General features: G+C 43.0%; 1 protein-coding gene across 1 annotated transcript in view; it reads right to left on the reverse strand.

Annotated features, from left to right (window-relative positions):
• Positions 1-20020, reverse strand: part of SSFA2 (sperm specific antigen 2) — a 35608-nt gene extending 15588 nt beyond the window's left edge. The window contains exons 1-8 of the mRNA XM_010565789.1: positions 19903-20020; positions 18995-19051; positions 16219-16255; positions 14813-14911; positions 14087-14295; positions 12459-13153; positions 8805-8877; positions 2153-2244 (exon numbers count right to left, since the gene is read on the reverse strand). Coding sequence (XP_010564091.1) covers positions 2153-2244; positions 8805-8877; positions 12459-13153; positions 14087-14295; positions 14813-14911; positions 16219-16255; positions 18995-19049 — 1260 coding nt within the window. The 5' untranslated portion in view covers positions 19050-19051; positions 19903-20020. The remainder of the gene's footprint in view (positions 1-2152; positions 2245-8804; positions 8878-12458; positions 13154-14086; positions 14296-14812; positions 14912-16218; positions 16256-18994; positions 19052-19902) is intronic.
• Positions 20021-25438: the final 5418 nt, after the last annotated feature.

Below are 25438 nucleotides of genomic sequence, written 5' to 3' on the forward strand. Positions count from 1 at the left end.
GATTACTTAGGGTGTATGTCAGGCAATACTTCCTTCTCCAACCATCTAGAAGATTTCTGTTGTAAAGGTCATCTTTGCAAGTCCATACTTAACATTGCACTCACTGGCAAAGGCACAAATTAGTATGAAAGACTGTGCAGGTTCAGATACTGTTCAAGTCAAAGCTATTAAAAGAACAAAAGATTGTAATGTCTAGGTGAAATTAGGTGTGCTACATGTGTGCATATCTGTGTCTCTAATCATCCATCACATTGTTCACTTACAAGTCAGGCAAGCAAAACTTGAAGAGCTTGGATGGAGAATTCTTCTAGCTTCCTTAGTAATATGAAATTCCCCTGCATAATACCTCATCTCAATGCCAAAATCTCCCTTAGAAATCTTTATTTTGGGTGTCAGGGATGAAAGACAATACGGTTCCAGTTTCTGAGTTTTCTCCTGAGTATCAGAGGAATGCTATGGCTGCTAGAGTCAATTATTTAACAGTAGATGGCACTAACTTACCATACTTTTAAGAAACAATATACACCCCTCTGTATCCCCTCCATCTTTTCACAGGTTCTCTTCACTAGCAGCCAAATTCTCATCTCCCCTAATCTCATCATTCACCCGTATTTTCTGAATTCAGCTCAGCACTTGGCCTGAATAAAGCAGTGAAGGTGGCAGAAGAGAGCCTAGCAACTCCATGGCACAAATCTCGTGCAGACTCAATACCTCTTTTCAAAACAGCATAATAGAAAGCAGAAAAATCTCATCCCTTTACAGCCAACACAAATAAACTCCACCAGCCTTCCAGTGAAGGGGCACTTAGTTGCAATGTGCTTTTTAATGGACTCTTAACCAGGCTGAAACCAATATAAAGATCAGGAGTGAGCAACTCTAATCTGAGTCACCTCCTAACATGCCTGTCAACTTCATTGCAGTCCCAGTTTAGTAGAGGGCAGACCCAGTATCTTGGACTATTATGCTTATTACAGGCATTCAGGCTCATGATTTCCTTTATTCACTCTCTTGCTCTTGGAAAGTGTAAGCTGATGTTTAAGGGAGACACAAAGACCAGCACTGTCTTGGCTACTTTTGGTATTCAGTTGAAAAACTACTAAACTGGAAAGCACAGAATACCAGTACCGAAATGGAAAAGCAACATTGACGGATGGGCAGGGTGAGAATCTCTTCCTAGTTAAGTGCCAAACAGCTTTTAAAATGTTTGGTGTGCCACAAGTTAAAAAACATACAGTACCATTAAAAAAAGGTTCAGCAGCTGCAAGCCACAGAAATGAAATTACTGCTGATACCGACACCCACCTTTGTATTCCTCCCGACTGTGGTTTAGGTCCCAGACAGCTAACCAATGGCCTTGAGGCCGGGATCCAACTCAAGAGTTTTCTCTGGCTGATTGGCAGGCCAACCAAATCATGGCTATTACTGTGCGAATGTTTTAGGAGAGGCAAGAGAACACCTCTCCTAAATATCAGGTACGACACTGAGCAAATGTGTTTATTGGGCAGACACCTAAATACCATGCTGGAACAAAAGCCTCCCCTAAGACATGCAGTCTCTGGTCAGTATCACAGCAAGTTCTGGGACCGAGATCAAAAGAACTGGAATGAGAAAGAGCATGGGAGCTCAAGATTGACTAAACATTAGTATACCTTCAAAGTAAAGTCAGTATGAAATTGTTTTCACTTTCTGTCAGCTGCTAACTGGGGGGGAAAAAAAAAAAAAAAAAAAAAAAAAAGGAAAAAAAAAAAGAGTGGAGAGGTAAAAATGATACAAGATATGAAATTACCAGAAAAAAAGCTATAATCTTTCACAACCTTAATCTCTACCCACTGCAGTCATGAGAGGAATGGACTATGACTCTGAAGCATCAGTCAGTGAGAGAAGATACACCAGAGACAGCAAACAGGACATACTTAACTTAGAGTTAATTCCAGGCCCATGAATACCCAGATTATCCTACCAGAAAGGCTTTCAAATTTTAACACAGCTCTGTAAGGGACTCAGCAGGTCCAGCTCTGAAAATGAGAAGTTTTATAGGATCTAGGCTGATGGTCACAACAGCAGTCAAACATCAACAACCCTCCTGCCCTCCCCAGGTCCCTACTGTCCCACAATAATTAATAATATTTCAACCACAGCATGGGAACCTTACCTGAAGCTGATTAAATGGAGAACAATCTGTGGAGGAGTCCTCAGCGAAGCCACTGCTGTCAGAGTGCTGACTCGCAGTCCGTAACAGCTGATCTGTTTAAAACAAGCAAAACCCAACCATAATTACTTTACAAATCACAACCTTTCAAGCCCAATCACATTCAATACATACTTTCCTTTTACATCAAAGTAACATTAAGGGGATAACGCAATTCCTTTTCAAGTTCCTCTTCGAATAATACAGAAAACCAGTTTGTTTCTTTCAAGCAAAACCTCTTCTCGGGCAAAGCCCTACTTGTGCACTTTCAAGCAGCAGTAGAAGAGGAACCACCTTTTACATTTTTCTTTCCTGTACTGTGGAAAAAAACCCACTCTGCAGATGTTGCCACTGCTGGACTTTACCTTCCACAAAACTGAATCGCTGGTTAACTCACATGCAGGCAGTGGAACAGCTGCTTTTGTATTGACACGTACAGGTTCGCCGCCCCTCCTGATCATGGATACAAAGGAGATCACTCGTCTCCTGCCAGCCTACACCACCTCACACACCCAGAGGAACAGTATCACACGAGCAGAGAGGGCGATGCACAGGACTTGGGAGAACTGCTACAGACGGTCCTCCACTGGTTTAGCGGACGAATACAAAACATCTCTGACACATCAATGGGCAATCTGCCAAAGCACATTCCCAGCGCTCCTTTTATACATGAAAGATAAGATCCTCCTGCTTGTTCCTTTCTACTTACATTAGGTAAGTGTTAAAATAGCCTAAAGAGACTCTAAAATCCTCTGGTACAAGCCCTATAGCCACAAAGCTCCTTTTCAAGGAGATGTCAGTCGCTCTGCAGTACAGTATTGCATGTATATTGTTCCTTACTAGATACAGGAGGCACTCACCAGGTATGGGGTTTACCTGACAGCACCGTAAACATTTTGCTTAGCCAGATGGCAGCCTGGGTAACAACCATATCTCACCTCTAGTTCTCAGCAGAAGAGTAAAAGCTTGGAGATGGGATGAGACCACAGCAGCCTGTAGCCCCCAGACAGCTGCCGCCTCCTCCTCGCCCTGGGGCAAGAGCTCCCTGCTGTCTTCTCGGAGGCTCAATGCAGAATTTTGCCCCACATTCTTTCAACCACTTAACTGTCATCATACAATTAATCCCAGTTCACAGCTCAATGCATTGGAATGCATTATGAAAACTGTTTTGAAACTGTTGGATATTCAGAACTAATTTTTTTTAGTATAACTTTGGATGAACATTTCACTAACGCAGAAATAAAAGCCTGCACAGGCCCAGGAGTTTGTGAACACCAGGAGAGGCAAACTGCCCATTAGACTTCTGTATCAGCGATTTCACACAGCTTTTAGGGAGTGCCTTTCAAATTGTGCTGCTGTTCTGTTATCATGGTAGCCACAATATCCTGCAATGATAAACAACTTTTCTACCTCAGGACAGACATCCCCACCCAGCTCCCAGTAAAGACAATGGAAACCACTTCCCTGAGAACTGGACTAGCTCTTATTAAGTGCCTGATACAATTAATACAGCTGAAAGAGCATGCCATGAATAGGTTGCCACTACAGCTGAGGCTGGTGGGAGCTGCCACCTCCTCCAAGATGAATAGTTACCTGCTTTGGCCTTGTCTCTGTCTCTCTTCCTATTTGGTGAATTTCAATTTAAACGGAAAAAGCACTACTGGTGAAAGCCTTAGCCACAGGGGAGAGATTCCAACTAGTTCAGATAAAGCAATTCACCATTGCGTGTGCTGGCACCTGGTTTCACGTGCATGAAGTTTATTACTGCTCAAGAAAAATATTGACCTGCTCTTCTATTTCCTTCTCAGTCAATATTTCCTTTTCAGCTAGAAAAAAAATTACATACATATATTTATATATGTCTCCTCAAATCAATTCTTGGTCTCCTCAGAGACATAATACTAAAGTAAAAATCAGTGGTTTAGATAATTTTCTATAGCACTTATTATTTATGCACATGCTTTGACAGCCTTACATGACAGATACTGCCAGTCAAGCAATCAGTCTAGAGCAGAGGCACTCATACCTACCTCATCATCTTTATCCATGGCAAAAGACTAGCACAGCACAAACAGATTCAAACTGCCTTGATTCCACCTAAGGAGACATCCCCTTAATACAGTCATCCCTTGCTTTCTGTGTTGCAGAGCTGCTAGGATTCTTTTTTTGAACATTTTAAAGCAAATCAGAGAAGACATTTTAAGTATGAGTCATCTTCTACCATACCTTACCCCCGACTCTTGCAAGTTCTCAGAGTCTCCACTATACCGCTGTCATGTAAATCCAATAAAAACTATTAAACTACAGGAATCTCTACTACTTCAGTAGTGAAATGACAAGGTTTGGCTCAGTAAAGACTGGAAATACCAACTAGGACATTAGGATGTACTGATACATAATGGTATCCACCATCCTTGTCGACTACCGATCCAGATGTACAACCTGCTCTATGGCACCTGGATGTCCCTCAGATTCAAGCAGACGAGGGGAAAGCATGAAAACGTTTTTTAAAAAAGCTAGAGAGTTACATTCAGGTCTTGATTAAAATGCCTCCAGGCAATGGAGAGTCTTAAGAGAAGGAAGTTGTGATTAGATATGGCTCCCCTCTCTTCACTTTGAATGCAGAAAACTCAGCACCAAAGACTGGGTTGTAGGGGCTAACCTGGGATCACCCCTTGCCCTGTGTACCCCCATGCAGGCAACTGTACTTTCCGCAAAAAGGTCACTGCACGATGCCAGCCCCACAGCCCAAAGCTATTATCCACACTACATAGAGGAAATCTGAGCTAGCAGGAGAAGGCCAGAGGCAGCATAATAAGGAAAGTGTGGGAAAAGGAACCAGACAAGATGAACAAAACCAGAAGGAACAATCAAACTCACATCCCAGTTAAACAGAGCACAAATGAAAATGTCCCTTGGATTATTGTTTTAAGCTATATTAAAAAAAACAAAATATATTTAGGCACTGAATACATGCCAAAGAAATGTGGGTATTCAGAAATATATCAAATAAGCTGACAAAGTTCTAAACATGAACAGATGATGAAGAAACAAGTCTATGGTTTACAAAACATGAGAGCACAGATTTATCAGAGAATCACTATCAAATAATGGAATAATTCACCTATTGTAAAATAATATTCAGTTACCAATGGACTGTCAGTCTCACCAATTGAAACAGTCCCATCAGGTACTTGCCTTACACCTTCTGCATCACTCTACTGCTCACACAGAAGCGGAGGAGAAATACAGGGAAACTGACTGTGAAGCTCTAGTAACATCTATGTTTCTTGTACCTGCAGTACTGGCAAAGCTCTAATGTGCTTTGTATTTCATGAGTTTATTAATAAATTGACATTCCCAATTTATCTATAAAGTATTCCTTTATGGGATTAAATATCTGCTGGCCCTTTTTCCCATATGTATTGCACCCTGCACCCCAGCACTGCCAAAACCAGCCCAGTAAGGAGTCCTGCTGCAGAACTCCTCAGAGTCCCTGGGGATTTCCGAGCTTCTGGACAGATAAGTACAGACTCCCACAAATACTAAATCTGTTCCAAATGTTTTCTTCTCACTCCCCCATCTCCAATCTCCTGTGGAGCTGCACCCACAGAGAGCTATAAATACAATAATATATTAAGGACAGAAAGTGCTGGTGAAGTGCTTTCTTCACTTTCAAGAACTAAATTTTTGAAATTAATCACTGCTTTTGACTATCAGCGTCAGATGCCTTGAAAGAAACACGTTTGTCGCTATTCAGAATTTCATAGAGCCACTGATGTCAGCAACCAGACACTCACAAATTACAATGCCTCGAGAATACTTTGTTCTCTACGTGTTGTACCTATATTTGTCTCATTTGTTGGGCATTTTTGCAATGGAAGGTGCTGCTGTATAAATATGTCAGGAAGAATTTTGTTTTCCAACTAACAAACCTTCCTTCCAGATAACTTCGCAATAAGGTTTTTTATAGTGGACATTTAGCAGCACTGTATGTTTACAGTGCAAAGCAACTGAAGCTTTTCATTTTTCTCTACTGCATTCCTGAAAAAAACCCACATGCACAAAAATACATCTACATTTGAGGTTTGCAACAACAAAGAACAGAACGCCGGTTTTGGGCATAATGGATAAACTAGTTCAGTTCAGTACCATTTGGAAGACATAACCTAAAAAGTACATCAAACTAGTCAATACAATCTTTGTATCCCCTATAAAGTGTTTAACAAAGACAGTACTATAGCAAAGCAATCATTTTCAAGCCACTTTGAAAATCTAAGCTTACCACTTATAAACAAAGCTAATCTGAAATGAGAAACATGCTTTAATGGGGACTCTAAGCAGCAGTAGACTCAGTGTTGTTCAAGCATATCTTAAGTCTCCAGACTATTTCAGTAGGAAAGAGAATCTCCTTTTTTTTTTTTTTTAATTCAAATACTTCACATCTTATTATAGGCCCTCTTAGAATGCCTTACAATCTGTTGTAAATTTCAGAGAAAGCATCCACAGCCCTCTGTGTAGATGTAAAATGACACTGCAAGGTTTATAACAGCCTGTACTGAACAGCACTAACCCTGCTAATTGACACAGAAGCACCCCTACCTGAAAAAAAAAAAAAAAAGTACAAATGTATTCCTTCAAGAGAAGTGTTCATCTGGAACAATTTTTTTGTTTATGGGTGCTTACGTACAGGAGAGCCAACACCACCGAAAGAGGTTGGCCTGTATGAGGATCATCAGCTGAAATCGCATTGCAACAGAAGACCGCTGCTTGAATTTCATGCCAATCCCACCTCAAGAGATTGCTAGTGAGAGTGACATTTCACGTTCAGACACAATGGCCAGCGTTTTTAATAAGTGACCATTAACGCTGGATTCCTTCAGACTTGGTGAGCACCTGATCTCTAAGAAAACAGGCCTCTACGTTATCCCATGTTGGACAACTTACAAAGAAAATTGACTACCGTTTTTTAACGTTTTGGGTAAGTTCTCCACCAAATGCTCTCTTTCTTGGCAATTTTACTGAAACCCATATAGAACAAGTCCTAAGCTTTCCACATCTTCCAGGTGAAACAAAATGTTGGTCTCAGACTAACTTTTAGCAAACATGCAGGCTTATCATCAGCATTGACATCCTTGTTAGATAAGTCATAGAAAATTCTAGGCAATACTTGCATGCTAACGAAGTGTCATCACTAATCTATGCCAAATGTATTCAGAAATGGGTGGGATATACTAGCTGGGAAACATGAGCCAGCATGTCCCACTACTGCCATACTGAAGACCCATTGCTTAGAGCTGCTGGTACCTTTCAGCAGGTACACACAGGACCTCCTGACTTTTTTTTTTTTTCTTTGCATGGAGGAAGAAGAGGGTAAGATAGCTGCTGGGAACAGAAAACACAAAATCAGCATTCCAGAAGATGAAAAAAATTAATTTTTCTCCTCCCTGACTGCAGCTCCTGGTTCCTTAAGTTGCTTTCCTCTGAAAAGCTCTTTGTGAAACTGCTGAGGCCAGGCGAACAAGAGACCTGACCTGTAAAGAGTACATCTCTTTACATGTAATCACATAGAGCATGTAGCCATGAGGTTTAAAATACAGCCAAGGGAGAAATGCTGGGAACAGTTAGAGATGCAGTTTCTGGTTGTCCTTCTTGGTGACCTATGTTTGTAACAGAAGATGACTAGCGAGTGCAATGCTGTGTTGTGCAAAACACTGCTGAACTAGTAGCATAAGCTATCCCTAATAACCAGGCATTAACCTTCAGCGCTTAGTCCAGAGCATTCTCAAACATGTTAATGCAATTCAGCTGACAGTTCACAAGACTGTCAGTTCATTAGTGAAAAGGCAAATAAGATGATCTCTGTTTCTTAAGACAAGTTTTTCTGCTTCTCTTTAGTATCTAGCGATGCTAGTCATGTGTCACCAAAAAACTGCATCGCAGCTAAGCATCTCACTAAATCCAACAAGCTCTATTTCTTCTTTAATTACATGTAACAGCTAGAGAACGGACTTCGCTTGCCAATGTTGGGCAAAGTAACAATCACAAAATGAACTTAAAGATCAGCTTTGTCCCTCTCCCAAGCCATAAAATACATAAATAAGAATTTGAGATGAAAGCACAAACTAAGTGAGCCACAAGAGCCAGTGCACAGTTTCCCATGTGAATGACCACGATTTCCCCACGGGTGCAGAGACACTAGTCTTCTGTGCAGCCAGCTTGCAGACGGAGCAGTAGTGCATAGGAAAAAGCTGGATGTATCATGCAATTTAGGTTTAAAACAATATAATTTTAGTTTAAATGGGTATCTTAAATTACAGGATCTGCCAGCGAAAAAAAAAATCCCACACAATCTGAATTAACATTTCAGTCCCTCTGAGCTATCAATTGTACAAAAGTGAAAACAGCCAGTGAGGTTATACGGCTGTTGTCTTGCCTGTAATTTGGTTGCCACTTTGCAGTAATGTTCTGTGATTTAGCTGAAGAAGAAACCCACATCTTTTTTTATTTCTAAAGAGGAAAGAAACTTCAGAAGTATTAAATATCTGAATCAGCATTTCAGAGAGGGAAGGACACTCAGCAGACTGCTGTCTCCCGGGAGCTGAAGTCTACTCACCTTTCCTTGACTTGGTCACTGCCAGCTGGTGAGAAGCCGGAACGTGTGGTAGATCCCCCTCTGTACTCTGGATCTATTGGGAAAAAGAATATTTTGTCAGGCCAGCTGGAATATGCTCCTGTCCTGAAGAATGCCCAAGCTACATACACTGCACATGCAGGGATTTTTTTGTTGTTTTTTTAATCTTCTCCATCCAACAGCCTATAATGATTGAGAGAGCAAATCACATCTCCTTGAACCAACGTATTATTTCATTAGGTATTGAGCAATGCTCCTGTAAGAGAGCAGTGATCCTTAGGACAGCACCTCCCACTCACAGCGCTAGGCTCTCCTCTGGTTACGTTCCTCCTGCAAAAGACCTGGAAGTCACATCCTGTGACAACACTGAGAGTTCTCAGTTCCTCTTTGACAAAAGACTAAAATAACTGTGAAAACACCTTTGACCACCTTTACACTAGTGTCTTTTCCATTCAGCACTCTTGGCCCCTCATTTGAATATAAAGAACAAGCAAAATACATTTAGAAAAATATATCAAGAGGTCAGCACATAAGGACTGTCATCTGCTGCCCTATCAACCAAAAGCCACCAATCCTCCAGAAGGACCCAGACCCTGCCAGAACCTACTCCAGACTTCACCATGCCACTACTCATGGAAATACTTCTTGTGTCTTCCAGTACAAAAAAGGAAGATAATGTATTCAGAGCCATGCAGATTTCAACTGGGAAACTTAAAACTACATGAAAATTAATCCAGTCACTTAATCACTTCATGAAACACAGCCTTATTAAGAAAGCAGTTCTCAGAGAACTGTTCAAACAATGAAAATAATATGCCTATAATCTCAACAGGGAGGCCTTTGTTTAGTTCAAAACCTAAAATCTGTTTTCTCTTTTGTGTGCTCCAGAAAAAATCCTAATGGTTCACATGCAAGTCTACAGGCACAAAACCCCCAATCCTACTACCCCCAACCTTTCCCTCTAATGGGCTGACTGCCTAATTTCAAAATTACCAAGCAATGAAATTTTCATCTCCATTTTTGATCAACTTAAAAATGCAATATCAGGATACTGATAGTTTTAAGCCCCAAAAGCTTTTATATGGCTAAAGAAGACGCTATATTTGCATTGATACCATATGTATAGCAGCCACAAAGGTGCACTTTCTCAGTGAAAAGGGTTTTGAGAAGTACTTGGCCTGAACTTTTCACCATTAGTAAGTGAACAGCATTACTCTTGCACAACAAATCAAGAGGCTTCTCTTCCTTTAGGAGAGGAAGGCTGTACCAAAGGGGTAAATCCTTAGTTTGTCCAAATGCAGGAGCGCATGGAAGGGGCTCATCATTTAAGTTTAGGAAAAATTTTAAAAAATTAAAATTAAAAAAAAAAAGAACAGCAAGTAATCTTACAGGCCCTTTGATCAGACTGGCCTTCCAGGACAGGTGTCTTGATTCTCTCAAACCTTCCAGTTTCCGATGGTTAAATTTGCAGCCTCCCAACAGCTAAGCCTCTTCTCATCTGAATACCCTCCACCTCCTGTCCTTGGCTGGGAGACAGCATCCTGGCTGCATCCGCAGCATGGCACAGCTCCATGAGTGCCCAGAAGCACTCCCCTCTCCTTCTCCAACCCTTCAGCCAATATTGATGCTGGTAAATGACCTTCAGACTGTAACTGGCCACCTCAGGAGTGGGTGTTTGGGGGAAATCCTGCCCTGACTCACTCCCGCACTAGCTATCTTCACAGCCACAGACTTCCGAAGGGTGCTCAAACCTCCAAGGCATTCGTAAGCATGGAAAGACCTTCCTTGATATATCTGTCATCTTTCTTATGCTTATGAATGCACTTCAAGCCAAGCTGGGGAAACAGAGGGAGGAGTTATTGTCACTGTTTCTAATACAGTTTATTGTTCATTATACCCTGCTTAGAGACGCACAAAAATAAAATCACGCTGCCAGGTATTGTTTTAAAGTTTCTTCAACAAGACTGAATCCCTCCCTCCCAGGGATCTGTAGGCAGTTGATATGTATACATTATATTGCGTAAACACAAATTCACCACAATACCATCCCACATCGCATGTTGTCTTGCCAAAACAGCTGTGTTTATGCCCTGGCATCATTGCAAAGTCTCAACCAAAACTTTGCAAATGCATCGCATTTGGCTTGTGCAGAATTCAGCAAGTCTTCTTCATGTCATAACCCTTTACAGTCCAACTTACTCTGAAGGAAAATTCCGTTCCTTTTTTTTTTAATATATATTAGTTGTTTCGACTTTGCCCAAGAGTACCAAAAAACAGATTTCTCCTCTGGGAAATGTAGCAAAATTCATTGCCACTCAGACCCTCCCATTGTGCCAACACAAACATCTATGCAGCTACACAACGAACTGGATCAAGAAAATTATCCGGCTGAAAACTAAGCCAGGAAAAATAAATAAATCAAAATATACTTGGTTTCTTTTTCCCCTCTCAACTGGACCAGTCCTTTGTTCTGGTTCAGTAGATGGCCACACAACATGTGGGTGAGGACACACACGCACAAACAAGTGACAGGAACTACAAGAGGCTGGATTACCTTTTTCTACTTAATGAGTGCCTTCAACTACAACATTAGTTGATCTAGAAGAGCTTGTAATGACAATACGATGCTAGACACAGTATCTACTAAATCATCACGCGCTGTAAAACACTGGGGGTTTTCTATTCACTTGCTTTCTTCATTCATTTCACCAATGAAATCACAATCCTTCATTTTACATATCTATTTCACATAGACAAAAAAGTTAACTGAACTGTTAACAAGAGCCACTTTGAGATCTGTGCTCAAAAATATCTACTAATTTAAGATAGATCTTACAATTCAAGGTGTGAGTCTTTGCAAAAAAATTGCGTTCTTGAATTTGTACCCTGTGCATTTACTAGCCTAATGAACAAAGCACTTACAGGAACCTGGGAGTTAAAATCCCTTTGGGATAATTATCAATCAAAAAATGGATACATGCATTTGCTAAGATATTAAAAGGCAGCTAGCACAGAATTTGTAACTAAGCCATTGCCAAAGGCACATCAAACAGTGACTTTCACTGCGCTAATTTCCAGAGAACAAATCACCATACAGTAGACTGTCATCAAAACCAAAAATTGCACAAGAGAAGCACCTCACCCTACATGATAGCCCCTTTCCCTTTCATGCAACAACACTCTTGCTCCATCCACAGATTTATCTTTAGTCAATATCAATTAATAAACTGAATTTACTTTTAGGCACCAAAATAGTGACTCCCAGTTAGCAATTTAAGCAAAAAAAAAAATTTAAAACCAAAGGCTCTTATATATACAAAGCCTAACCTGGATCTATTTCCACAGGAAAAGTTCTTAGCAGCTATGCCAGTGATTGCAGTTACCTGAGCTTGACGAAAAAAAGAATAACTTTCCTGCTCTCAGGAACAACAACAGCAGCAGCAGCACAAAGTTATTTCATTAAGAGGATCAGTCAGAGCAGCCTACCGAGAGAGTGACAACTGTCCTATCACTCAGAGAATTTAAAGTATTCCTGGAGAAAACACTGTCAACTACACAGGAGGGAACATTCCTCTGCTGGCAGCCAGCAAGTTATGTAAACTGTATGCAAAAACAAAGTCATATATCTCCACCTACCTCTTCCATCTCAAAGGAGTCCTTCTGCTGCAGCATTAGATTCATTATGGACGGGTTTGTGAGGGGAGCGCAAGGGTCTCTACCTGGTGACGCTGCAGGCAGCCTTTGTGTCGGGGTGCTGCTGTTGGATGTATTGGAACTGCTGCTGAGGCTTGGCAAGTCCAAAAGACCAGATTCTTCACACGGTCTATCCTGGGCACTTGCCAACCTGCTGCTTTGCACATCTGCTGGAGGCACAGTACCCTCTTGTTTATCTTCAGCGCCAGCAGGAAGGTTTGCAGGTTTATGTGTGTCCGCAGCATTTGTCTGACTACTGGCTATCTCCTCCTTTACAGTAGCCAGAAAAGAGGGAGAGTCTTTCTTTTTAGAGTACTTTTGTAACTTAGATTCATTTTTAACATCATTTTCCTCGCTCCCTGGTTCAGCTGGACTTTTCCCTTTTTCAACAGGTGAAGGAGTTGAGCAGCCGCTACCATCAGCTTGCTGTGTGCCACACAGATTGAGCTTTGACAAGGTCTTCATTAACCGACTGGCTGTATTGCTGCGATTTAAAGGGGGAGGGCTGGATGCCTCTTTGCTGGAAGACACTGAATTCATACTACCAATTTTCTGCAAAGGAGTCCCAGAGACTTGAGAATACAAAGAAGAAAAAGCATTGGCCACAGTAGTAAGCACTTCAATCTGACGAAAACGACCTGCATAAGAACAAAACATAGGGCAGAGTTTACGAGGCCGTTTGCTGTCATCACATCCCAGACCTTTTGATCCATCTTTACACGACGGTTTGGATTCTCAGACAGCTCCTTCTTCATATCTGAAGAGGGGATTTTCATCATAACCTCTGCCCACTCCCCCCCATCCCCCAAATCTCCTCCTACTTATATTAAGGGCCCCAAAGGTTGACTGAATACTGCCTAGTCCTGTAATGTGAAAGGGATATCACACAGTATGAAAAAATGGAAAAACCTTTGGAAGAGCCTTTACTAAATGCACAAGAGCAGCATGCAAAGCTTTCACAAAGTAAAAAAGGGACACAGGTACACAGGTGCAAGTTAATTTACAAAGTGCTAGGAAGAAAAGGGTTACTCACATTGCTCTCTCCATCTACAACTACAAGAGGACATTTCAGCTATGCCCTCATTTCAGCAACGCTCATTACTGACCTAACAAAGCTCCTATCCAAGTCAATAGAAATACTGGCCCAGATTTCAACAACGACAGAAGTAGGGCACTGCTGACAGCTTTCAAAAATCCCACCCAGATACTGAAGAACACAAAAAACAGACAGATACTGCTATTTGTTTCAGTGCTCTAAAGCTACAACAGAAGACAAGCTTAGGAGCAAGAGACAGGAATAGTACAAACCAGAAGGCAGTATATCTTACAGGATGCCTTTCACTTCCCTCCCACACTATAAACCCCTTCCCCTCACCCCAAGGTGTACAACACTGATGGTCACCTCTTGCCGTATTTAAGACGAAGCAAGAGTTTTATTATGGATTCCGAATGGAATTTGGCCTTTAGGCTGTAAAGGGGGTTTGCCAGAATATTAGATATACACCTTCTTTTGGGGTTGTTTACGTAGTTCAAAAACTTAAAAATAAACTTTGCTTCAAAAACGTACTTACTTGTTAAAGCAAAATTTGGATTTTCCACTTCCATGCGCTGTATTTGGGCATTCAAAAACACTTTGATATCTATCCCTCTGGCAAATGATGATGAATTAAAAAATCTTGCTGGAATTTTTGAAGCAATATCTGGTTCATCTCTTCCAAACCCAAGGTTATAGAGCACTTCCTCAGGATCTTCCTCATAAAGCTCCAGTAATTCAGAAACACTAGACAAATGAAAAGATGTTTACTATCTATTTGTCTCCTTTTAAGACACAGTCCCTCCTGTCCAACTGCTAATTCAGCCCAGTAGCCAGCTTGCTCTATTGAACTTTTGACTCCTACACCTCAGCCTACTTTAGGAAATAATTGTGGAGATCTCTGCATCTGAAGTTTTGGTTCCCATCACCAGAGCCACTGGCCCAGACACATCTCAGATCCAATCCTGTAATTTATAAAGTCAGCCCTTATTCTGCAGAGCTCAGATTTTAAAATGTCATTAAAATTTCAGACATTTCTAACATTTAGGCCCATTTGTTGGTATTTACTGCAAACCGCAACTGAAAACAAACTGCAGTTTTTCAAGCAACCAAGTGAAAATTCCCTTCTCGGCTACTAAACGCAACAATGCACACAAATCAAGCCAAGTCCATTTAACTGAGGAACAGAAGAAGTTTTGCCAGCAAAACGCAGCCAAATTCCACCGAACTGTGCCATGACCTTCAAAGCATAGTACCCTTTTACCTTGAAACAGTCGCGCTGCTTTTTCCAGACCCGGTGGAGTTCATACTTCTCCCCTTCTGGTGGAACTGCAGCCTCCTCTCCTTCGCCAGCACACCATTGCTGTCAACACAAACGGAGAAGACCCCTGCGATAAACCCCTGCTGCTCCGGGACTCGACTGTCTGTCTCGGAGGAGAGCTAAGCCTCCAGCGCTGCTGAAGTTCTCTTTTCCCCTTCAGTGTTATCTGGTTTATATTAGCCATGTCACTTATTGAAATACAATAACAAAAGCGAACCCTGGGACGCCTCAGTAAAAATGTACATAGACGGTAAGAATTCGAAGGCAAATGCAAGCTGAGAAAACAAATCCCTGATCTCCCCCTGCTGCCCCACCCTCCCCGATCCCACCCTCCTCCAGCGAGGAAGCCCAGCCTAGCGTAAGCCGCCCTGCCCTGCCTTTCCCATGCCGCTGCCTCCTCCAGCAGGACCACCTCTCTGTGGCAGGACCACCTCCCTGTGGCAGGACCACCCCTCCGTGCCTCGGGTACCCAGCTCCCCCTCAGCCCCAGCTGCCACCCACCAGCAGCGCAAGGCTGCGAGCTGCCCCAGAGGTGGCCGGGGAAGCTGAAGAGCTCCAGGCTGGAGGAGACGGAGCAAGATGAGCTCCAACCCAGACTGCTGGCCAGTTTCTTTCCCAATCCCAAACTATTTCCTCCCTGTATCTGGAGAAGCCGCCGCAGCATCAGGTGGTACCTTGGGCTCAAACGTACTGTTACTGCCAATTTCTCTGGGGAACAAACCTTCCCAGGGTGAGTTTTACTGTACAAATCCTAACACACACACAACAGAACAACCACTGAGAAACCAAAGAAGACAGAGGATTCACCTAAAAGCACGTTTATGGAGCCCGGCTCAGGAGGAGTACCAAGGATGCTGCCCACAGGGGCTGTGCCAGTATTTGCTGAAGTCTCAATAGGGTTTTACCTTCAGCACATTTTATTTAGCAGCTCTCCCTGTAAAGCAGGAGCCTCTCCTCTCTCAAAGTCTTTTTTTTCCCCGCTCCCAAAGGACATCTGCTCTGAAGGGTAAAACTAATTTTCCCTTGAAATTTCTGAAATGGTGAGGGATCGGTGAGGAAAAGGTAAATCCTACTAAGTTACTTAGATTTGTCACTTCTCTGTTTTCTTCCTGCTACCCCAAAATCTACGTCACGTCTGCTGGAAGAATAAAAATCTGCAATTTTTTTCTGCATCTCCTAATGACTGTCTCTGCGTTATTTGGATCTTCTCCTTCCCTCTCACGTAAACAGGCATGAGCAGAAGAGCTTTAGCTCTGAGGTAGCCTCCACAACTTCCACTGCCCCCTCTCCCTCCCGCCCTCCAGTATAAATATTTCTCTGAAGTAAACAAACAAAAAAAAGATGTTTACCATGTTTCCATCTGGGTATCACTCCGTAGATGATTAGCTGTAGAGAAACAACAAGAAGTTACACACAGGCCTCTTCAGAATTACGCTTCCCACAACCAGTATGAAGAAGCAGGCAGCGAGCACATTAACCAATACTCCCGCATAAGCCAGATCTTTCTCTTCCCATGTAAATGTGATTGACAAGGATTTCTAATATACGGCTGATATAAAGATGATCTGGTTTATTCAGGCTCTGTTTAAAATAAAACCTCACATGGACACACATTTACATACTGTCATTAATCATATTAATTTTAATGTGCAGTAAGCTAGTAATTGTCACATAAAGCATTTATTGCTTTGCAATTGAAGACGCGATTACCAGCTGCAGGGCTATTCCCGGGTGGGAAGGGGAGGAGGAGAAGCAGGCATAAGAGGATTGCTCCGGTAGAGAAAGTAAAGGTCATAAGAAAGGCAGCTGGCCCCACGGCCAGGTACTGAGACTATATTCATTAGACTTTTCATCAGCACAGACCACTCTCAATGTGGAGCAGGGCCCCGGCTGCCCGAGCTGTGCAATCCACGGACAACAGCTAGGTGAAGCCTGCGGTGCTGATGGGACCAGTGGCCGCATCAGAGTCAAGAGGCCTCTGGAGCGAGGCCGGCCACCAGGTACCAAGCACCTGGTCAGCAGCCTTCCACAGGGAAGTCAGCACTTTCTGCAGCTGGATCAGCCAAGCTCCACACGGGAACATCCCATGCCATTCTTTCAGAAAATCAATACCCTGACAAGCCAGAGAGTTGACCCTCAGCCTTAAATTATGTGTTCCCCAAAGAGGTGACTCCACATTAACAATCTTGCCCCAGGAGACAGGCAAGGAGCGTGCGTAAGTTATAGCAGCCCTCAGAATCAGCTACAAAAAGAGCAAAGTGATGTCAGACGTGCTGCCAGGAAAACCCTACATCTTGACTCGCTGTGCCAGTGGGGTACAGTCAGCAACTGAGAGCAAAACATGGCAACCTCACAGCCTCTCTCCTTTTCAGAGGCAGCACGAAGAAAGTTAAATGTATGCAGAACACAGACATGACATTTCTTCTTTTTCTAATATTTTTGCCTATAATATGAAGGTAAGCCTATCTATATGGATTAGCTGGTGACTAGTTTGAACAGCTAAACCATGGGTTTTGACAGCTCATTAGGGGGCTGGGGTTACAGGACCCTGCCTGATGCCTTCCGTACCATTCACACAGGGCTGTGGCTTGTGTCTGGATTCAGGCAGTCACGGATGCACAAGGGCAGGCTATTCATACCAGCCTCAAAGGGGCTGTCTGTCCGGCAGGGCACGCAGCGCTGCTCCAAGCAGCTCTGTTGTCCCCTTGTTCTCGGATGGGAAGCAAAGCCCAGCAGAAACACCCACATCCTTACCCAGGAAAATCAACCAGCGATTCTAGTGTTGGGACCTTTGTTGCGTGAAAAGGAGGGTAACGACCTTCTGCCTAAATCATGCTAAAGGCTCATAAAAACCAGAAATACTTGGCAATGATAAAGGGAAAAAATCGAAAAGAAAAAAGCGACATGATGTTTTAAAATGTGCTGAGTCTTGTATTCCTTGTCATATGCTCAGAGCTTGGATTATTGTTACAAAGAAACTTTTCCTATGAAATCTTTGTACTGCAGGCAATCCAACAAGTGGGAAAGACTGTCAGAAAGAAAATTTAATCCTATTTAATCTATTGCAGTAAGGGACTCATTTTCTGCTTCTCCATCATTATCAGATCAACTGTTTTCCTTCGAAGTCTTGAATCTTTAAAAATTAAAGATATTTCCTTCCTCCAGGCCTCGTCCCACTACTTTGACACCACTGGCACGACTGCTGCGGAAAAAAGGGCTTTCTACTATACATGTTCTGACACTTTGCAAAAGCTGTGGTTCAAAAAACATTAAAAGCTAAAGGGGAAGATGGTTTTTTCCTTTTTTTTTTTTTTTTTTTTTTTTTACACTGAAACCAGATATTGTCTTATATGCCTTATCCCGCAGATAACCCCAGGACCCAGTTTGTGAGACTGTTTGTTGCTGTTTTATTTCAAGATGCTGCTGTTAGAACAGGATCCACAGTGCTTTTGTTTGTTTGTTTATGGACACCTCTAACCCATGATCAACAGAGAGACTAAAAGTCTTTTTCTACAAAGAAGTCCACCATGAACAGCCACATCTCCTTCCCCTTAAAAAAAGGGAAGAGAAAGAAAAGGCAAGCTGCTAGCGACAGCAAAGCATATATCGTGCTGACCCAAAATACTTACTCAGCTTTGGTGCTTTTCATTTTTAAAAGCACTTAGCCCTTAATGGGTTTGCCTCTTGGCTGACAGAATTTCATTCCTCCTCTCAAAAGCCCGCACATGCCACTCCCAAGGGATTCAGTGGAAGTGGACCATGCATGGCTGCCAAGAGTAACCGATGGACAAGAAAAGCAAGTAGAAGAAACCACTTTCTCACAGCCTCAGTGAGCGCTCCAGGCTGTGCTGCCACTGTGGGCATTAAACGAGAAGGCAGAAGCAAATTCAGGGCTGCCTCTGACCTTCGGGTTAGACCAGCATGTTTAACACCAGCCATAGTCTAATAAACTCAAAAAGCAATTCTTCCTGCATTTTTCTATGTGCTTCATGCTGGTTTTCTAGCCAGCTTTATCAACTGCCTTTGACCAGAAGGGAAATGCTGTCTTTCAAAATAAAAATCAGATGACTGAACATAATTCTTTTTTTTTTGCTAGCAAAAGAGTCATAATCCTGCCACACCCACCTTCAGCTCCCAGGGATAAGTCATCTTCAAAACTTCCTCCATTTCTCACCAGCATGCCTGAAAACGTACAGTTAGCAGTTCAACAACTAGAATGCTGCAGTATTTTCTTTCCAACAGCTTAACTAAAGATATTAGCAAGACACTTCAGTTGATACAACAGGATATAACCAGACTACATTTACAATCCCTGCATTACTCATACAGTAAAAATGCACTAAGAAGTGAGAAGTTATATTTGAGAACATAGAAAAATTATTTTGAAAGAGAATGACTACAACACTGCTTTAGTTTTGTGCTCAGAAACATCCCCGAGTCAACCTGCAAACAAATTAATTGCAAGAGGGAACCTGGAGGTACCACCCACCATGTCTGTGCCTTCTGCTGCTACCCTACCTATCCCTCAGGCATCTTACCAGGGGGATCCAGAGTCTGAGTCCAGCTTAGGCATTCCCCTCTCTCTCCCTGTACCTGACTAAGAGTTGAAGCGAAGACTCCAGGCACAGCAAGTAATTCCTCTGCACCCTGTCACTACCTGCACATTCTCGCTGTACTTTGAACTTTAGTATTCCGACCTGCTCAGATAGTAAAATTTTTAGGTGTGGCAACCAGAGTTATTAGAGGCAGAGACTGCCTAATGCTAGCCAGCTTGGAGAGGAAATGACAACCTCCCCATTCTGCACATTTTGGGTTTTTTTTTAGGGCTTAATAAACTCTCCAGAAAGACTTATTCTTGATCTTTTCTCCCTTCTCCAGTTTCTCAGGCACAATTGCTTCACAGTGAGAATAACTCAGCAACGCCGACTAGGCTGTGGTTTGTGCCACTGCGAAAGAACCAAGGTCTCAGGTGAACGTCCACAAAAGCGCAGTTCCCAGCAAAAGAGATTTCAGTAAGTAAAGCTTTTCCTTACCCTTCAACAGAGGATTGCTTTGCTCATCCAGGGAGGCTCCCAGAGGCGTTCTGAAACCACAGAAGAGATTAATACTACTTTAAAAACTTGCTGCTTCATGTCCTTCCTTACAGTGTGTAACAAGCTTGTGATAGCAGCAGTTGTCCCTCCCTCCGCCCCCAGAAAGCACAAACATCTGAGGACTGGCAGTAACTTCCTAAACAATCCCCGGCCCTCTGAACAAATACGCCTTGTAGGGAAAAACAACAAAACAGGTTAATAACAACTGCAACACTCAAACACCAGGCAGTGGCAAAGCTTAAGGGTCAGCAGCCCTCTGTCGAGGAAAATGGGCTTCTCAGCAAAACACCCAGAAAAAATGAGCATGGGTTTTTGAATCGACTAATTCAATCTCATTTATGTGACAAAAACTGCTGCCATTTTTCTACGTTTAAAACTTCTTGGGGAGAGGGGTGAAAAGCTGTATTTGGTGATCAGGAACAAGATAAAAACCTTGACAGCTATGTTAGCTGTCACTTGCCAGTTCTGATACTTTATAGACTCTTCATGTTGGCTCTTATTTGGATGGTCCCTCCTATTGCTGCTCCCTGAAGGGCAGGGGATTTGCTGAACCTCATGGTGCCCGAAAGGAGCAGCAAAAACCACACAAATGACAGGTCCAGTCCCTCTCTGGGTTCACGCTACACTTGTTGACACTAGCTGGATGTTTCCACATCTTGTCTCTGAGACATGTTTAACCAAAGACCTGACACTATTAAGTAGTGCAGCATTAACTCTCAAAGTCCGAAACAAATTCAGAAATATAATACTCATAAAGCAAGTGAAAGCAGATGATTTATGTGCCTATATTATGTATGTTTCATTTAGGTTTTTAATTAGACAAACACATAAACCTGCCCAAAGACCTGAAAGTAAACAGTGCTCTGATACAGTATTTGTTTTGGTGCCATGGCCAAATTAAGCAAGGAAAGTTTGCATCTGTTTTCTAACAGACCTTACATTTCACAACCTTATTTTTCTTTCCCCTCTGAAAAGAGTTCACTCTTTCCACGTGTGGCCTGCTGATAGGGAGCAAGCTCACTTGCCCCACCACGGTGAGACGCCAAGGTGAACAGCCAGAGCATCCAGGTGCACGAGCGTGTCTCAGATGACAGGACAGACTCTGCCGAGGCTCAGATCTCCCGGGTTTCTGCGTGTCTGTCCTGTCAGGGTTTGAAAGAACTTAGGGCACATTGTCTAAGCCTGTCACGCTGCAAGAAGCCTTATGTTCTGAGGTAATAACTATGCTGGTTGTTTACTCTCTGGCTTTGATGGGTGCGCTCCCATCCTTTTCCCTCTCCTTCCCTGGTGGCTACTTCCACGTCTCTACCTTTTCGATGCAGAAACTGGCTGGCAGTGACTTTGACAGCCAAGGTCAGTGCTGCACGCACCAGCTGGCAGAAAACAGTAAAAGCAACCACCGAAGCAGGCATTTTCTTTCAGAAATTAAGTCCGTCACTTCTACAGCATGTTAGCAGCTACCAGAAAAGCAGCCCTGTCAACCACCCATCTGCTGCCCTGCTTGCACTGCTGCACACAGGCACAGCTGCCTTATACGCCTTGCCTTTGGAAAACTTGCATTTAAGAACTAGACACAACACAAGTTTAAATAAGGGGCAAGTATCCACACAAAAATTCTCTTGGACAACAGCACGGACAGCTCCGCCGTTCTGTGCCAGGCTGTTTTTCACCAGTGAGGCCCACAAGCCAGCTTGGCCAGCTCTGTCTCAGAGTAGCCCTGTGCCCTTGGGAAGGTTAGGGCTGGGCGACCCTTCCACTTGCTGGGCTCTCAGGACAAGGTCTCCCCGCCGGAGGTGCATCACGGCAGGTCCCCAGCACGTCCCGGCAGCCTTCGCACGGCGGCCGGGGAGGAGCGGCGTGGGGAGACCAACAGCAACCAGAGGGCAGCCAGAGCAAAGAGCGAGTAAGCGGGATTGTGCCTGGATCAAGGGATCCTACGGCTTTCCACTTGTGTTGACTCATTTATTGTTGTATTTTAACATATATGGCAATAACTTCTCTCAATACCAGTCTACAAGAGAACTGAATGAACTCTTGATGCCCTCGTTGCCATGGAACTTAGGTACTGAGCAGGTAAGAGGACCGTATGGAGCCTCAAGGCTTCCTCTCATCCCAGAGGTTTGTTTGCTCAGCTACCAGTTGAGGTAGGGTGGTCTTCAGGAATGGGACAAGGGTTTTGCACTGTGCTGTGAAAGTGTTTAAACCTCAGCTTTTAAAGCCTTAATTGGGCAGGAGCCATGTTTATTTTAAACTTGAAGCAAAAAATCTCTTCTTTCTGAGGCATTTTGAGAACTCACTTCCTGCATATCTCAGGAGATGGCTCCTAAATACCTCCCGCATCCCCTGTATTACTGGCAGAGTTTAAATATACTCAGTCAAAATAAGACACGTCACCATAGAGTTGACAAAAATGTCTTCTTTTCTATCAGTATAATACAAACACTTGTGTTTCCTGTCTTAGCTTTACAAGCGTTAAAACGAAAAACCTTTGTAAGCTTTCTTATTACTTCAAAATGCCTTTTCAAAATACCAGGGAGAGAGCAAAGCGTGCCTTTCTCAAAGGCATGAGATTCCCCAAACATGAATGAACCAGAAACTTTGGGTAACATCTGACATTTCTTAAGCCTCCATAATTCTTATCACAGTGTGATACACACTTGCTTTTTTTGTTTGGTTGATTTGTTTTGCTGTTGGTTGGGTTTTTAAAAACAAACAAACAAACAACCCCCAAAAAACATATGTCTACCAAATTAAATAGCAAGGCATATTAGGAACCCTACTCTCTCCTCCAAAGCAGTTGTGAAACAGAAATGCCAAGTAATAAGAGCCCCAAACCGCTAACATGAATATCAAGGGACAGCTGGTAATTCTTTTTATCCATATTATAACACTGTCAGTGCTTTTGGAAACAAACAAAGGAATAAATCTTATAAGCAGGTTTATTTATACAATAGGTTGATATTAAGGTTTTTTTGTGCTGCTGCCAACTCAAACCAGAAAAATGAGATTTTTAAAGTGCCAATTTTCTTCCGATGTACATTTCACAAAAGCTTATAGAAACTCAGACAAAATGGGAAGGGCTGTTTTTAGAAAATATGTAACAGAGAAAATACTTCATTTTAGTAACTGAACGTTCACTTGTAGCAATGGCTATATTTTTGCAACAGAGCTAACCTGTAAGAATGAGTTTGTGTGATGGACCAGAAACAGAAGCTCAGTCTGTGTATGTTACCCACACTTTGTAGCAATCAAAGCTCCACAGCAAACAGTGTTATTAAACAGATAAGAATTTTTGGAGGACAACAACTGTAAGTTTCACAACGACTGTTGTTTTTAAGTATTCTTTTTTAAATGACACGCTATAGTATCTGTAGGGCTATTCTGTCATCTGTCAACGCTGTCCTCTTTTCCTATATACATTGTTATCAACAGACAATAAGTTCAGGGTTTCTATACCTGCCGTCACTTTGTAACAGTGTAAGTTGCATAATCACTTTACTGCACATACTAGCTACTGCCCATATGTGTATTAGATACAAAAAAATGAAACCATTCTGGAGTTTTAAAACACAAGGGACCATGCACCGCTTCAGGCAGCTGGGATCACTCCTCCCAAATATCAACTATAAATGCATGCACTCTGGACGTTACAGAGTCAGAGGCTAACTCCAGTCTGAATAGCTTGATTTAACAGATCTTTAAAAAAATACAAATTTTATCTTTCTGAGAAGAACACAAGATTCTTCTGAAAAGATTTACAACAGTAAATAGCTATACTTTGAAAGACTTCCATGGAAGGGCCACAACGGGTTTCACAAACATGCATTAACTAAATTTGCATCCCCACATTAGCAAAAGGGTAAATTCCTGCTTCATTTCCTTATGTGTAAAATATGGAAATAGAGTGTAAAATATGATTCCCATATTTTGGGAATCAACTGCCAGAGATGCAAACACATTCCGCAGAAGCATTTGGTGCCAGTTTTAACAACAGACAGTTACCGGAGCACAGGAATAAAACTGCAAGCTTTGTGTTATTACTCAAGATTTGTGACCTTCTATTAGATGTCCACGTTGTCAGTTTGCAGTTTTGTGCTCTTCCTTAGATTCTGTACAGAAATGGTAAGGATCACAGGGCCAGGGAAGGTTCTAGACAGAAATCCTGCAGATAAGGAGAGAAGTGGCACTGCAGCATTAGGAAGAATTCCTCCCTCAGGGGCCTCTTCCCTCTCCATTTTTTTGCCCTCCCTGCTCAAAAAATACTTCTAATAAAGCACTGAATTCGTAACGCTTATTTTTAAGGATATACTTTGCTAGACCAACAGGACACCATGTTTCAGGTAACGTCAGAAAAATGTTTTCCCATTCTGGCATTCTGGAAGAACAGCCTGTCAGGTCTGAACACCATATTTTAGGGATACAGTATGATTTCAAGCGTCTAGCTGCCAACACCCCCTCCAAGGTACAGCCTGTAAAGATCTGAAGAAAACTATAGCGAGGACCCTGTAGCTATAAAGCAGCCCACACTTCAGTTACAGGAGTAAGCTCAGTCAGCCGCTTACTGGATCAAAAGATCACAAAGGCACAGCTAATCTCAGAGGTAAATTTTCATCTTAAAGTAGCTGCTCTCAAAAGGAGAAGGAAACCAGAAATATCAAGTAGGAGAGGCCTTGAAATGTCATTGTTAGCTACTGGAAAGTGAATTGTTAGCCTCTCCCCATGCACTCTGGCTCCAAGGGCTGCTAGGATTGAATGGAGAAAGAGATGGGACAAAAGCAGCTGCTACTGGATGTAGCATTTATGCTTTTATGTGACTGAGGATGAAGAAAAAAGTAATGCCATCAGCCTGTTCCAAACACCAAGGAAGTATTTTGTAATAGCAACACGGAATATATATACCATGTCTCAAGTTAAGGATGGCAGGACGTTGAAACAGACTTGGATAAATCGTTACGTCTAAATTGTGCCGTCACTCCTGAAGACCCCTAAGCACAGAGGCTATTGCTGTGGAAGCACCGTTTCTTTAAACCTGCAGCAAAAACCAGGCAAGGCAACGGGGGAGGCTCTAAACTGGAGCCCCTCGTTGAGAAACAGAGCAGCTCCCCAAACAATGCTGCCTTCCTTACCCTCAGCCGAGTTCCTCCCTCAGCGGCTGAAGGTCTTCAGCCTTGTTAACGAGACACCAAGGAGAGAAAAGGTGCCAAAAGCCAGCTCTTCTCTAGCCGTACGTACGCACGCTCCTGCTCCCCTCGCAACCCCAGCTAAGGCAGAACCCACGCAGCACCGAAGGGTGCTGGCGCTCCAGGAGGGCTGGTGCCGGCGCCGATGACGAACGCGGCTCCAGCGGGCAGGGATGCCCACGCTCACCCACGGCAGAGGACGCCGCCGAGATTTCCTCCCCTCCGCGACGCGGGAACTGCCGGCCCCGCCACCCCGCGTGGGGGACGGCGGCTCCTGCCCCGCACCCGCGGCGACC

The sequence above is a fragment of the Haliaeetus leucocephalus genome, unplaced genomic scaffold, assembly GCF_000737465.1.
Source record: "Haliaeetus leucocephalus isolate CR32 unplaced genomic scaffold, Haliaeetus_leucocephalus-4.0 Scaffold1, whole genome shotgun sequence".
Classification (NCBI taxonomy): Eukaryota; Metazoa; Chordata; class Aves; order Accipitriformes; family Accipitridae; genus Haliaeetus; species Haliaeetus leucocephalus.